The following is a 16,641-nucleotide window of genomic DNA, read 5'->3' as shown; positions in this document are numbered from 1 at the left end:
TAAGTAAATTAATATTGCGCTGCATATTAGACAATCTCAATTAATACTTGAAATGTTAATAACAAGAACATTATTATTTTATAACATAAAAAATAATTTTTGACTTTCAACAACGTTCGAAAATTGATTTTTTAGTATGTGCTTTAATATTCGGCGGTATTTTTTTTCCTGGCTGGAATAGACTATATGTGCAAATACATTGTTAAAATATTACCAGATAAGTCTCGCTAAGCAGAGTAAATATTTCACCTTTTCACTTAGCCCCACATTCTCCTACATCTACCTTATTATTTCAAAAATGTCCCCTGTTCTAATTAGCTCGTTTTTTCTTGCTTACTTTCATACATCTTTAAAACTCTTTTTTATTCAATATGCTAAAATAGTGAACTCATGCACCTTAAATCAGTTTTCGTACCATTTTCTATTTGGTCACGTGACAAATTTTATATCAGATTTAATAGTCGGATTCGATTAAAGGTGTTTCGACAAAAAACACAAAACGACGAAAAAGGAGAGACATTAACTGTTCTTTGTACCGTAATTATTCTAGTTAAAATTTATTGTTGTGACAAGTGGTACATACTTATGGTTTAACTTTGCTATAAATATATGTATATACGAAAAAAAAAGCGTTTTCTTAAAAACTAGGTTCGATCCAAAGAAAGAAAAATAATAATGGTTTTAAAAAACCGGTAAACGAGGGTATTTTTGGGGTAAGGTGAAGCATGAAAACGGGTAAAAAAAAAAAAAAAAAAACTCGTTTTATGCTAATCCAGTACGTTTGCCGTGATTACAATTCATTTTGAATTTTAATTTTGATTGATCTATTCAAGAATGGGGGGGGGGTTGTTGACGAAGGATTTATTTCGTAAAGATCCTGTGTTGTTTAACTATTTTAGCAAGAATTAACAATAAATATTGTAACATAATAATGTAAATTATACTTTTTAATAATGTTTAACGAATTCATATATTATTCTTTTATTTTCAATTACATATAAAATGCATTAGAACAGCTTTCAATATGTAAAACTAATGTAATGTGAGTGTTTTTTTTTAATTACGGAAGGATTTTGCAAGTCAAATGTTCTTTAAATTTAACTTCATTTTATATTCATCAAAGTAACTTATCTGGTAAAATTCTATTTCTCTGCTAAAAGCCCTTCTGTTCATGGAATGCAGGAGCTATATAAAGTTTTATTTATTCTCGGAAAGAAATTAATTTAATTCAAAGATCGAATGTAGTTACATATTATTGAAAGTTTTGAATCGTAGTAATTCTGTTTAGATATTGTAAGGGAGGCCGTTGCATGTTGGTGAACTTTGCAAACTTTATTTTATTAAAGGTTATCAATAAAGTAGACAAACTTACTTTTATTTCTTCGATGATTGTATAGTATTGTATTCAAATATGTGTCGTATTTTTGTTTTGATACTACTTTCCTTTCTGTATTTATTCCATATTTTTTGCGAACCTTTGCAGACTTTGCGCACTCGCCCCGTCACGCAGTAAGTTATCATGCAAATGAACATAACGAATTGAAAAAAAATCAAAATACACACAGAAAATTAGACATCAAATTTCATTGATGTTTTAAATAAGCAAGTAAAACTTACCAATGAATAAAAAAAACATAAATTGGTATCATAATTGCTTTAAAATTAGGCATTTCACAAAAGAAAATTTTTAACTTCGATTTCTGAAATCTGCGCTGAGAAACATAAACATTATGCGAACTGAACAAGGTCAAATTTACTTGTATACTTCAATAACTTGTTGTTGGCGGAAATCGTAAGAAATCCCTTCGAAGCTACAACGTACGGAGCCTACATTTTGCCTTTGATTGGGTGGGTCTCAGTCAATCCAGACAGGGCCGCAAAGGATACACACCAAATAAATAAGCAGGGAAATTTTTACACTGGTAGCTAAAAGTGTTTTTCACCATAGTGTGAAATAGGTAATCATAGAACTTGATGTGATTTAGGGAACTTTTGTTACGAAACTTGTTACGCAAAACGTTATTCGGAAGTAATCAGTGACGTTTCAGATTTTTTTTTTTCCAGTGTACTGCTTTTGATGTTTCCTCTCTCCTGCTCGAAAATAATGTTTTAGTTCTTTGAGGCACATGCCGGTTTGGATGAGATTTAAAACTATCTTCAGTAGACGTATCTGAACCTCTATTAGTGAATGGTAAAAAGTGCAGAAAACCTTGCAGAAGCATAAACCATAGAGGAGTGCCTCCCCCCCCATTTCAATAGCACAAATCCCCTCCCCCAAATCTTACCCTCCTTCGCCTTTTTATTTTTTATTTGTTCTGCTATCTTTTTTATTATATACATTTTTTATTTTTTATTTTATTTATTTTTAAACATTAATGTATTTATATATTTATTTTAATTATTATTATTATTATTATTATTTTATTATTGGACGAAGCAATCATTTTAAAGAATACAGAGTAAAATTCTTCTATAAGATTGTGTAGAATATTGCAAGTATTATTATTTCTAGAGGGAAAAATAAAATTTTAGTCTGGGGAAGGAAAAAATATTTGTAAAAAATGATTAGTTTGCAAAACTTTATTTATTGTGTTTATTTTTTCTTTTCTTTGAATTAAATATTTCAGATATCATTCCGAAGACATCATTAAACTTAAAAACGGGGACTGTACTTTCCATTTAGGGGATGAAATCAGCTTCTAAAGAAAGTAAAAAAAGACACTAAGACAATATATTCAATTGTGCTTAAAATTCCAGCAAAAATATGAAAAAAAAAACGGAGCGTTGATTTAGTTTGTTGATTTTGCAAGCAGATTAAGACAACAAAATAAGTTCAATTTAGCAGAGCGTTTTTTTATATAACAGTTCAACATGTTCAACATCCAGATGAATAATGTGCCATGTTAGTCATAGGACATCATAAGGGGATACTGAGTTAAACACTACCTGCAGCCCTTATAACATAGGACAACATTGGTTAACTGTATTGCTTTTCTGACTTAAATATAGTGTTTTGCTGGCGTTCCTTTTACATCTCAGATTGAATTTTAAGATCAGCGAAGCAGGTGGGACCAACCCCAAAACTGTATTAGATATTGCCAATCGTAATGCAATATTTCATACATAAGTAAGGGATGTTAAAACCCAGGCCCCCTTCTCCCCCCCCCTTCCCCACAACGCAAGAACTGGAGTTTCGGCTAAGAAGGAAGATTTGTAAAAGAATACTTTGTTGATTCCACACCAATAAACTACGATGATAAATTTTCGACTATCGGTAAAGTTTCTAAATTATACTTCTATTTAAAAATTTATGCACGCGATTACTTCACACCTGGCTTCTCTCTCAAATGTCTGGTTTTTTCGTCTAACCATTCAAAAAATCAGATATACTTACAAGAAATATCCCACCAAAAAAAAAAAAAAAAAATCTCGTTATACAATGTAGATTTAATTTCAAACAACATATTTCCATATTTGTCTTTTTGAAATCATAAACACCTTAGATAACAAAAAAATAACGATATTTTTGGTCCAATTCAATAATGAATGACTGGAGCATTCTTAATAAACCAAACTTAATGTAGATTTGCACTTTGATCCTGCAATTGACATTGACAAGACCATTCAAATGCACCACATATTTTTGGTTTAAGGACATAGCAGCAACAACTACAACCACAACAATCTGGTGCACACACACAACTACAGGTATTAGGAGGAACTTAAAAAGAAACCTTTTTTGGTGCCGTCCACAAAGTTCAAGCTTTGAAAAGGAGGTGGGGTTTGAGAAATTACGACGGTTTTTTTAATCATACATTTTGGTAGAAATTATTGCGTTTTTTATGACAATACGTTAATCATTATCTTTACTGATAATAAAGTTGAAAGTATCTCTGTCTGTCAGGATTTCTCTCTGTCCAGATCTCTGTCTGTCAGGATCTCTGTGACGCGCATACACTGTAAAAAAATTCCGAAACGTTACTGGTTATTTCCGTGGAACGTTTCTTGATTTCAGAGGTTTTCACCTACTTCCCCAAAAAATCAAGTATCTTCGCAAAAAAGTTTCCTGAATTCCTAAAACATGCACGAATGCAGGCCTTGTACTGGTGTGAAAAATATGTTTTGCTACCAGTTTAAATATTGACGGAGCGTGTTTATTAAGTGTATCGGCTTTAGATTGTTTATGTCCCGTCCAGATTGACTAAGATTCCAGTGGGAGCAAATAAGTCACTGGATAGCTACAGCTTTGCGAGGCAGGAATTGCAGGCAAGGAATATGCTTGGTTCTTGCTTGCAATTTTCGTGTAGCGTGGCCGTGGTTGCTCGAATATTTCTGGAGCCTTCTTGGTAAATCAGGAAGGTTCAATTCATTTAAGTTAAACCTATTTAATTTTTCTAGAAGGTTCACGTCTGGTTTTAATAGGGGAGATTTCTTAATATTTCAGAAAGGTTACTGACTTTTATCAGAAAAGTTCCTGGTTTTTGTAAGACATGTTACTGACTGAAATTGGGCACATCAGCTGCCTATTATTTTTCAGGAACGTTTCTGAATCGTTTTTACAGTGTAGCGCTTAGACCGTTCGGCCGATTTTCATGAAATTTGGCACAACGTTGGTTTGTAGCATGGGGGAGAGCACCTTGAAGCGATTTTTCGAAAATTCGATGTGGTTCTTTTTCTACTCCTATTTTGAGAACAAAATTATCATAAGATGGACGAGTAAATTACGAAATTATCATAACGTTTAACCGTAACATGGGCACAAGCCAATTGGAGAGAAAATTCACCATAAATTATTCGTAAATATACAGGCGAAACAAAAGACCTTTTAATTTTCTATTACGAGCAAAGCCGTGCGGGTACCACTAGTTCACTGTAAACACGATTCAGAAACGTTCCTGGAAAATAATAGGCAGCTGATGTGCCCAATTTCTAACAGTAACATATCTTGCAAAAACCAGGAACCTTTTCCGCTAAAAGTCAGTAACCTCTCTGAAATTAACCTGGAAACTTTCTGAAGAAGTGCGAAATCTCCCCAGTCATGTATCCAGAACCTTTTAGAAAAATTAAGTAGGTTCAGTGTAATTGATTAGAACCTTCCTTTACCAAGAAGACTCCATAAAAATCAAAACGACCACAGCTATGCCAGAAGGAACCAAGCATATCACTTGCCTGCAATTCCTGCCTTGCAAGGCTGTTGCTATCCATTGACTTTTCCACTCTCATTGGGAGCTTAGTCAATCTGGACAGGCCGCACGCAACATTAGGCCGATACGCTTAATAAACACGCTTATTCAATCTTTAAACTGGTTGCTAAATATATTTTCCACAACAGTGAAAAGTCTGCACGCGTGCAACTTGTAGCGATTCGGGAAACTTTTTTGTGAAGATACTTGTTTTTACGGGGAAATAGGTGAAAACGTGTGAAATCCCGAGACGTTTCACGGAAATAACCAGTAACGTTTCCGAATTTTTTTACAGTGTTTAATATAATGTGACTTGCGATCAGACAAACAACAACAACAACAACAACAACAGAAAAAAAATAAAATCGATATGCAATTTTGTCTCACTGTTCCACCAGTAAGTGGGAATAAAAATTAGAGAAGTATTTCTTTCTAGGTATGGGATGCTTAGTATTCACTGCACAAGCTAAAACTATATGGGAGAATATATTTATTTAATTAACGAGAAACCAAGTATGGGGTCAGTTTCGACCTTATTGGTGATCAGCTCTATTAACATGAGAAATTTAATTGCTACCATTATTATAGCACATTCTCAGAAATGTTAAACTGCATGAATATGTGCATGCATATTACAAATATCTATAATATCAATCATGATTGAATATCTCTCGTCTGTCATAGGTTGAACGAACAATTTTTTAATTATATTAGGAGCTTTTTGAAACAGTCTTTATACCGAATTTTCGTCCGCTCTCTATGGTAAACGGAAAAAATACCTTGCGTATTTCCAAAGTGAATTTATCTATATTTTAATCAGGAAAAAACTTTTGACCTTAGCAATAACTGTCTCTTAATTGTCAGTTTGCTTACCCCAAATCTATTTTTATATTTATAAAAGGTTGTTTTAGTTTTTTTTTAATTGTTTTTCCAGTTCATCTTATTTTTATTTACTTCAAATAATTTAATAAGTGTTATTTGTTTAATTTTAAAGTTTGTCATAGTTGGTCACTCAAATATGCTTCAACGCATTCATTTTTATGCCTTTTTTTCTTATATTATTATTTTAAGTTTGTCTGTGGCAATACTTTTTTTCAGCCGATTAAGAATGAAAAACTCCATTTTTACCACGCTCTATTGTATTTGTTCTTATGGCAATACATTAACTAAATAGAGCATTTCATCTAGAATGGGTTGATTTGAATTGACAATCGTAAAATATTTTTAAAGGTTGTAGAATTCTAGGCTTACTAGAATTCTGAAAAGGACACATTTATAATGTTCAGTAAAATAGATAATGTTTTTTGGCAACAATTTTGCTTTTTATTTTATTTTATTTTATTTATTTTCTCTTACGGATTAATTATATAAGACAATATCGCAACATTATTTCTTAATTTAGATTTTTTTTTCTTTTACGTGTGTGTGTGCTTTTTTTTTAAATCAAAAAGTGACATTTCGTAGAATTTTTTTAAATATATATTTTTAAAAATTCCTGTCATAATGTCTTGCATATTCTTTTCAAAAAAACAAAATACAACAATACCCTACCTTTAGCCAGTAGTATCCACGAAGTTGTCAACAGAAAATGGCTAAACATTTCGAACCGTAATCTTTCCCTCTGTTTCGTCTGCTCCAACACTCCATGAGAAGTGAATCGGAGTTAGCCCACGAGAGTTGTGTGTTCGGCAGGCGTGGGTTTTCCTCATTTGTGGAGCTGACAGAGCCATCTAGTGAGAAAGACGAGATGTCAATATCTGTTGAAGAGAAACGCTTTTGGAATTGTTTCCGAAAAAAGATTGGTAACTTCTTTGTTTTTTTTTTTTTTCTTTTCTTTAAGACGAAAATCGGATGAGTGCGGCAAAGAAAGTGAAGTTGAAATTTAAGTCAAGCGCTCTATTTTTGCCAATCATGCTGAAGCATTTAAAGAAACGAAATGCGTCATTTCTTCATTCAAATAGTTTGTAGATTTGTGTGTTTGAAACACAGATATTAGTTTAAATATTCATTACAAACAGACTGTAGTTCTACCATTTCTCTTTTCGAAGCCTTTTAAGCATTAAATATGAATTTCAGCGTTTAATTTATATCGCAAAAAATAAATAAATAAAACAATAAGCACACTGCACAATTTTTGTGTAAAACTATTGCTCCATTATCTACTAAAATGAAATGTCATCATTAAATACTTTTCAGCAAACAAAACAACATCAACCATAAACAATGATGACATTTATGCCGATAGAAACAAATTAAAAAAATGCTAACGTAGTGCAATAGGTGTTATGAATCATTCAAGGAAAAACATTTTAGGACAACAACCTGAAGATTTTGCATTTAACCATATTTCATTTGTTTTCAAAGTCGCTAAAGATTTTATTGATTACTAAGATGATGAATGTACCATAATTTCACTCATAACGCAGAGACATGGAAGCCATATTTGAGAAGAAACCAAAAATGACATAAGTTCAGTCCTGAAGATCTCTGATGGTTGTTTATAAATTCTGCCGGATTTGGGTAAATGTAAGCAGAAATATTAAAGTACTCCGAAAAAAGTACAACAGTGCTCTTCCATTTTAAGAGACCAATAAAATATTGCACAAAACATAAGCTAAGCACTGATAATCCCTGGTGAGTCAAAAATTCTTCCCCCAGTTCGAAAAATACCCCCAAAAAGTCGGATTTGGGTCAATGTAATCAGACTCATTTTACTCCGAATTAAGTATAACAGGGCCATTCCATTTTAATAGACCAATCAAATATTGCGCAAAACATCATGTAAAAACTCATGTAATGTTAGATTTGTGTTTCATTGCGTTTTGGGAAACTACGGTTTCATTGAAAATTGTAGTTCGATTCAGACATGTCACAAAACAACTGACATACAGTAACAAACCTAAAATGACTTATTTCAAGAGAAAATTAAAAGGAAATACCCAAACGCTTTCTTCTTTATCATTAAACTTTCTTAGCTTATGTCGTAATAACAGTTTTGTATGAAAAGCATAAATCAAATTGTTCTATAGAAAGCCTAATTTATGTACATTAAGAATTCAAAAAGGAAAATATCGTTTTGTACCGTCATTTTTTCCTCTAATTTGATAATCCTAGAAAAGTAGACTGTAACTCAATAATGCCATGATTAACATTATCAGGACTCCGGTGTTCCTTTTAAACACCGAAGGGTAGGGTGGAGAATATGACATAGTGCTGCATATGTTGCACACATGTGCACGAACTGTGCGCAGGAATGACCAAAAAAAAAACAGGAAAAAACAATTTATTAGTGCTCCAAATAAGACAAGTGATCTTTATCTTCTCCATTGGAATATGGAGTTTTCGATAATATTTTGAACATTTTAAAATTTTCTTTAATATGTTTTTATATTGAAAATAAAGAATTTATTCTAATTTTATAAGTTTGATAGTATATTTGGGGTTTTTTAGGTTTGGCCTTATTAGGGACTGGTGTCCCTTATATGGCCTATTCACCATTTTGTTTAACTGCTTACAAATAGAAGCGTGCACAAACATTTTGGTGCTCGTCACCAGTGACTATTTATTCTCCCCCCCCCCCCTCCATATTGTTTTCCTCCATATTTTGCCCCTTGTTTTAAAAATATTGGGCACACTTCAAGCTCAGACCCGAGCCAACAGGTGTCCCATCTCCCCCACTGTGCACGCCATTAAACAAAAAGATAATTTAAATTTAAAATATTCACATGGAATGACTTTTGTCCTATTTTTTATGAGTCATTTGGTGAGTGTACAAAACTTGGAGCAAATTAATCATAAATGAGCTAGATATCAGACCTTGAACCTTAGGTTTGCCTTATTTGACGAACTTACCTCACTAAAACTTCTTAACACATTTCGCAATCTGTTTTATATGAGTAATCTTTATTGGAATTCGTACACTCTAAAAACAATTATTTCAAAAATGACGAAAAAGTACTTGAATTTGAACATATCCCAAAGTTAAAATGGCTCCGACTATGTGGTGTTAAAATTTGAAACATTCAAATATTCATAAAATTCTCAAATCAACGCGTACTCATTTTTGAGGTATTTGTGCTCATTTTTGAAAAAAAATAATTTTAAAATTGAGTATTAACCGAGTTATTTGTACTCATTTCTGAGTATGAAACAATTCAACACACTATTTGAAAAAAAAAAGAGTACTCATATTTGAAACACAAGATTTCAAGAAATTTTGAAAGCACGAATGTACTCATTTTTGAAAACATTTTTCTGAGTGTAGTTGAATTATAATATGACAGTACGTTTCTGACACATAACAAACCTAAAGTTATCGGTTCCCAACGAAAAACTAAAATGTAATGTCAAAATTTGTCCTGATTTATTGTGAAAGGATTTAACATGTCAATAACTGTTTGCCACATGATATCAAATCCAAAATGACCTGTTTCCAAAGAAAATTAAAATGCAATGCCAAAACGCGTCTTTACGAAAGGATATAACTTCTTGTGATGCTCTAGTTTTTGATCCTGTCACTTTAGGCATCTCAATCGGAATCATTGAAAGGCTTACCTCGGTTCCAAAGGCCCCCTAATAAATGAGGCGTGAAGCCAAACGACTTGGCTGGAGAAGGGGAAAAAACGAACTTCATTTTCCCGGAAACGGAAGAGAAATCAATGGAGCAATATAAGAAAGAAAACATTTAAGCGCTTGACATTTTTCGACACGAAACTCGATTGAATCCTCAAGACTTCTCATTTTAAGATTTAAAAATTTGACTGTGAAAAGAAGTTTTTCTACGATAAATGAGGTTTTTGTAAATATAAATCAGAAATAAATTGGTTTATGCATATATTATAACGTGGAACATGCATAATTGGCTTCAAATTTTTCATTAATTTAGACTTTAGTGTTAAATACAGACACACATTTAGAGTGCGTATATTTTCATTAATTAGATTTTAAAAGCCTCCTTTTTTATTTTGTTTGTTTTTCGAAGAGGCATATTTTGCATTGATTACATTTAGTTTAAAAAAGAAAATGCACCAACCGTATAAAAAAAGTGTAGCCAAAAATTTAGAAAACGGCTCATATGTCCCCAGTTGTGATTATATCGGGAGACTAACATAATACTATTTTATTACATGTATGCTGTTAAATGTTTTCAGTAAGTTTCAATGACATTACACTGTAAAAACGGTTCAGAAACGTTCCTGGAAAAAAATGGGCAGCTGATGTGCCCAATTTCTTCCAGTAACATATCTTGGAAAAATCAGGAACGCTTTCCGCTAAAAGTCAGTAACCTTTCTGAAATTAACCTTGAAACTTTATGAAATATGCGAAAGCTGCCCTGTTAAAGCCAATCATGTCTCTAGAACCTTCTAGAAAAATTAAGCAAGTTTAGTATTAAGCAAGTTTAGTGTAATTGATTAGAACCTTCCTAATTTACCAAGAAGGCTCCATAAAAATCAGAGCACCATGGCCAAAGCTATGCAAGAAGGAGCCAAGCATATCTCTCGCCTGCAGTTCCTGCCTTCCAAAGCTGCAGCTATCCATTGACATTGTCGCTCTCATCGGAAGCTTAGTCAATCTGGACAGGCCGTAAGCAACCTTAGGCCGATACACTTAATAAACACGCTCATTCAATCTTTAAACTGGTTGCTAAAAATATTTTCCAGAACAGTGAAAAGTGCACGCGTGCAACTTGTAGCGATTCAGGAAACGTTTTTGTGATGATACTTGTTTTTACAGGGAAATAGGTGAAAAATGTGCGAAATACCGAGACGTTCCACGGAAATAACCAGAAACGTTTCAGAATTTTTTTACAGTGTATTGAAGGATTCAAATAATATATTAAAGAACAAACTTTCAAATATTATGAGCATTTATTAACGAGAATTACTTTCAGTATACATATGAGTGCAATTACTACATATATCACCACTTTTTGACATCCTTCTACTTATATAACCAAAAGAAAACTTAGTGAAAGCTACAGAAGTTTTTTCTTATCTTTACACATCACAGAAATTTCACAAATGACCAACGTTTTCAATACCAGCAAGGCGCCATTAACATTACATAACACAGGATGTTCCGTTTTAACCTGCAAGACTTGTGTTTTCGCAACCGTTATTCCTAGACGCAAACTTCCAATTGCAAAAAAGGTTCAAAATCGGATGCAGATGTAAGATACTGAAAATTTGAAAAATAAAATAAAAATGAGTCAAAATATATATATATATATATATATATATATATATATATATATATATATATATATATATATATATATATTATACTGGCTCTAGGTTCTCTAACTTATCCTTAGGAAAATAATCTCCATTAAATTATAATTGCAACACAAAATGTTGTGCATTAGTGCGAGACCAAAGGTATGAAACGCATCCTTTTTGTGACTTACACCACTTTACATTCGTCTTCGATAACACCTTTTGGGGGGAAATATAGTGATTAACAAGGGTTTAAAATTATATGTGTGCATAGAATGTGTTTTTTCAAAATGTTCGAAACTTTGTTGTGTGTTGTATTATAATGGCATAAGATTTGCATTTATTTTTGAATAGCAATGAAAAATATAAGTAGGGTAGACCGGGGCGCATTTAAGCATAAGGTACTCGAGTTTGGACATGTGAATAACAACGCGCTCTTCATTGGTCGAATCGTCTGTCAATCAATTGCCTTTCGCGCCGCCGCCGCTGAAATGCGCGCTATGTTGTTCTGAGATGACCGATATGGATTCGCTCTCGTTCTCCATGAAAATAAAAAGCGAACAACTACCTGCAAGTTTCACAATATTATTGTAGAAAATGATGAAAATATCTTAAATTGGAAGTAACGTCATGTCCACGGTGGACATAGATACTTGGGTCCAAGAATTTGGAAAGAAAACAAATACTAAGTGGAACACGAGAAAATTCATGCCCATCAGGTCAAAAGTTCGTTTGCCAGTAAGTTTTTTTTTTCCTTCGTCCTTTTTTTAAAATACTTAATTGAACTTTGAATACCTTGATTTTTTTCAAAGATTTTTTTTAAACATGTTATGAACGTGTAAATTAAATTGTGCAGCTATGTTTTCTATAGATTTATAGTGTTAATAAATGATTAAAAAACAATTATTTATGGCTAATTTATGTATATATTTTATATTTCAAAGTAAATTTTGATTAATTAAACTGTTGAAATACAGAGTGATGTATTCCAGGATTTATTAGTACAAAACTTGCCATTGGTGTTAAAATATTTTAAATTATTGTTGAATCAATCAATTGTAAGATGTTTTAATTGACAAAGGGAAACACAGCTAAACATCAAAATTTGTGTATAAAAATTTCTTATAAAATGCAATTAAAACAGAAAAAGAAGTTATTTTTTATATTTAAGCAATTATGGTTATTTTTTGCTTATGCTTGACTGAAAAAAAAAATGTTCATATGAAAATAATTACTATGATAATAATAATAACTGTAACTTGATGTTTTAAAGCCCTTTGGTTGCAAGTTATCTGTGGTTGCGTACCTTTTTTTTTTTTTTTCAAAGCTTAACTAAACCAGAATTTACTTTAAAAAACGGGTTCATTTGTGTCAAATCACAGGATTTCAGAAAACACATACCCAAGGGCGACTACTAACTACCTTTTTTTTTGGGGGGGGGGGGGAGTGAAGGATGTTGCTGAGAAATTTTTTGAGTTTTGAATACAAAATTTTTTTGAAACTGCTTAGGTGTCAATAAAAAGCACCAAATCAGCTAGCAATAAGGCACCTAATAACTTTACGAATGAATTTTATAAAGTTTTATATGTTTTTTAGACTCTTGTACATTTTGCTCATTTCTATAAAGTACTGTTTGAAAAGTTGCTTCCTTACGTAATGATTACATGCATTTTATGAAATGAATGCTAATGATGAAGAGCAGTTTTAAGATGAAGTTTCTGATTAGTTAATTGATTCAAAGTACTATGTTCACATTGTTTTTGATGTCAGTGAAAAGACAGTCACAAAACCATACTTGGTAGTACTTGAAATAGTTGAACAAAATAAAACCTTAAAGCTTTTTCTAGCTTTAAAAATCAGCGTTAAAGTATGTGACAGCGTGGAACAGAAATTAAATATACTATAAAGGATATGTCTAGCAAACTATTCCACATAACTTTTCTGAGCTATTTTGCAGGCCTTTAAATCATCGTCTTTTTAATGTCTCTTTTAAGTTTGCTTCTAGTTATTGCATCACTCGAGTTTCAATTGGTATTACGATTCATAGTAACTTTGGAAAAAAAATATTATAAGATTATTTTCTAGCAAACTTCACCTTAGTAATGATCGAACAATAAGATAAAAGTGAATATTCTTAATGATCCAATCCATGCGTAAAACAAAACGCCACTTATGCATAAAATTCATTAAAGAAAAAGGTAATAAAGAAGCATACTCGAATCGCAAGCAACAGAAATACACAATGTAAACAACAAAATAGGAGCCGATCAAACATAACCTTCTTTTTGAAATCAGAACAAAATTGCGGCCACTATGCTTTCGAGAAACATAAAAAGATAGCAAAACAATTTATATCTTAACAAAACAACTTATTTCTCAAATATACAACTCAATAAACAGCTTATAACACGATGTTTACATTCGAAGATAACGTACTCGTTACGTAATTCGTTCACTTCCAGCGAAAGGCAATTGATTGACAGACGATTCGACCAATAAAGAGCGAGTGTTATTCACATGTCCAAATTCGAGTACCGTATGCTTAAATGCGACCGGGGCACATTTACGCATTAGGCACGTTTACGTAGTGTCCTTTTCCCAAAACGAGTTATAACTGGAGAACCAACAGTCATATCAGATTGATGCTGCTCCCTAGCCAATATTCTCACAAGTTTTTAAGCATCAGTCGAGCTTCGGTTTAGCATGCGGATAGGAAAGCAAATTTTGTGTTGAACGTTTGTGAGTAAATAATACACAGTTAAAAACAAACAAATGTGCGAATAATAGCAACATTTTATTCCTTTTTGGGAATTATATTTGTATGGACAGAAAAGTTATTAAATTTTCCTGCACGTTAAAATAAATCCAAACTTACCGACGGGGCATGCTTATGCATTTTCATTGGGACACATTTACATACGTTCTTACTGTGTCTTACTACTCTGTCTTACTTCTTAACGTGCCTCGGACGCTTTTTTCGCTCTGTATTGTTTCAAATCTTTAGTATTTTCAGGTTATTTACACCGTAAAAAAATTCCGAAACGTTGCTGGATATTTCCGTGTTACGTTTCGGGATTTCAATGGTTTTTATCCACTTCCTGGAAAAAACAAGTATCATTGTCAAAATGTTTCCTGAATTGCTACAAATCACACGAATGCAGACTTTTCACCGTCGTGAAAATATTTTTAGTTCCCAGTTTAAAGAATAAGTGAACGTATTTATAAAGTGCATCGGCTTCAGTTCAGGTACGGCCCGTCCATGCTAACTAAGCTCCCACAAGGAGCGAATAAGTATGGACTACGTTGTTTTGCAAGAATTTCAGGCGAGTAAAATTTTTGTTCCTTGCCAGCGATTCTTGCTAAGCTTTGGCGATGTTTGCAATGATGCTCTTGGAACTTCCTTGATGAATCAGGAAGATGCCGTGCTATTATATTATACCTTCTTAAGTTTACTCGAACTTTTCAGGGACACGACTTGCTTTTAACGGGAATATTTCTGAATATTTTAAGAAGTTTCTAGGATAATTTCAGGGTAGTTACTGAATTTCAAAGAAAAACGTTCCTGGATTTTAGCAAGATATGGCAATTTTCTCCGCACACACCCCACCTCTTAGCCGTAGGCCTTAGGTTCCACCGCCCGGGGGGTCCGCGTAGCGGGCCCCCCGCACGGCTGGGTGCGGCGGTCGATAGTCGTATCATGCTACGGACGCGCTTGATGCTTATTGCGCCGGGGAAGGTCCCCGTGCTGGGCGTCAACCCAGCTGGGAGTTTACCCCTTAATGTTTGAACCTTGCTCTGGCAGAAATTGGACACATCAGCTGCCCATTATTTCCCAGGAACGTTCCTGAATCGTGTTTACAGTGTAGCTTTGAAAATCACCATTCATTTTAAATTAAGTAAAAGATTTGTATCTTATAGCTTACAATCATATAGCGTTGGCTTCATGATTGTTCTGCTTTAACTTTATACACTAGTCAGTCTGTAAAAAATTCCTTTATTTTATAGATAGAGGAACATTAAGTTTAAAACACTAACAGAACCACGTTAGATGTCAAAATAGTGAAAAGGCTCATCGATAATCCAAGTATTTTTCCTTGTAGGCCTTCCACATCGTCACGTATTTACTACCCCAACTGAGACCTTATTGAAAAAGTAGGATCAAATCTTAAGAACCAGGAAAGGAAACAAAAATAAGGATGCTCAGAATCCTAACTGATACTCCGATTAAAGAAGCCCTCAGACAAGAGCAATTAGAACCTACAAAAAAAAGGGGGGGGGCAGAACAAAAAAAAAGAAGAAATTACTTTAAAATTTACAAGTTTCTATTGAAGCAGAAGTAGAAGACATCACAGAAAAAGTATGAAACCAAAACCTGCCAGAAGGAAACAGTTAGTATACTCTGTAAAAAGGAAATTAATGAACGATTCTGTTTACGCAGTAGAAAATTATGCTTGCATCTATTGCTTGAAAGCACACAACCAATCGAAAAAAGGACAAGACAGAGCTCCATGTCTTAGATATCAAAACGCAGTCTCATGCACAAGTGTGTGAGCCTTCCTATTGTACTGAGTTTTCGGCCCATTTCGACCACCAAAGGGGGTATTTTCACCTGTTCTGAGAATACATACCCTATCTATTTTAATGCAGAAGAAATTATCTGATCTGAAAAAAATATTTGTATCTAAAGTCCATGGAGATTGGACACTAAGGTATTAAATTTCGCGTTTAAAAAAATATTGCAAAACACAACACCATAGTGCACACAAAAAAGCGAAAAGAAAAATCAGATTCAATGTTACATCATATTTATTTATTTACTTTTTAGAAGTACACAATTATTTCGTAAATATTTTTATGCTAAAAAATGTCATGCAAAAATAACAGAATTTACTTAAAACAGTATTGTACTTAAACAATGAATTTGTAAAACATTCTACAATAGTAGAATTACGAAGACTACAATAGTACGAAGCATTGCTGAAATTAAATAATTAGCGTTAGTTTTACATATCTTAATTACGCTTTTTCCCCCTTTTTTAATTATTTATGTATATTCCGAATAATTTTCATAAATTTCTCCAAAAATATACTCGTTCGACGTAAGATCAAATATGATTCAAGAATTCTTACTCAAAATTATTCTGAATTAAAAATTATAATCTTGGAAGCTATTGTAGCTCAGTTGTAATAAAAAGAAGAAAAATTTTGTGATTAAATTTGAAAAATAAAGTAATATATCAAAT

The 16,641-nt window shown here is 32.7% G+C and overlaps 1 protein-coding gene across 1 annotated transcript in view; it reads right to left on the bottom strand.

The window, feature by feature from the left end:
• LOC129228422 (uncharacterized) overlaps nucleotides 1-6,840 on the bottom strand; it is a 154,696-nt gene extending 147,856 nt beyond the window's left edge. Inside the window, exon 1 of the mRNA XM_054863102.1 lies at nucleotides 6,735-6,840. Within this exon, the coding sequence (XP_054719077.1) occupies nucleotides 6,735-6,783 (49 nt within the window). The 5' untranslated portion in view covers nucleotides 6,784-6,840. The remainder of the gene's footprint in view (nucleotides 1-6,734) is intronic.
• Between the last annotated feature and the right edge of the window lie 9,801 nt (nucleotides 6,841-16,641).

The sequence above is a fragment of the Uloborus diversus genome, chromosome 8 (genome assembly GCF_026930045.1).
Source record: "Uloborus diversus isolate 005 chromosome 8, Udiv.v.3.1, whole genome shotgun sequence".
NCBI classification, from domain to species: Eukaryota; Metazoa; Arthropoda; class Arachnida; order Araneae; family Uloboridae; genus Uloborus; species Uloborus diversus.
This window is presented reverse-complemented; position numbering and strand designations above follow the sequence as displayed.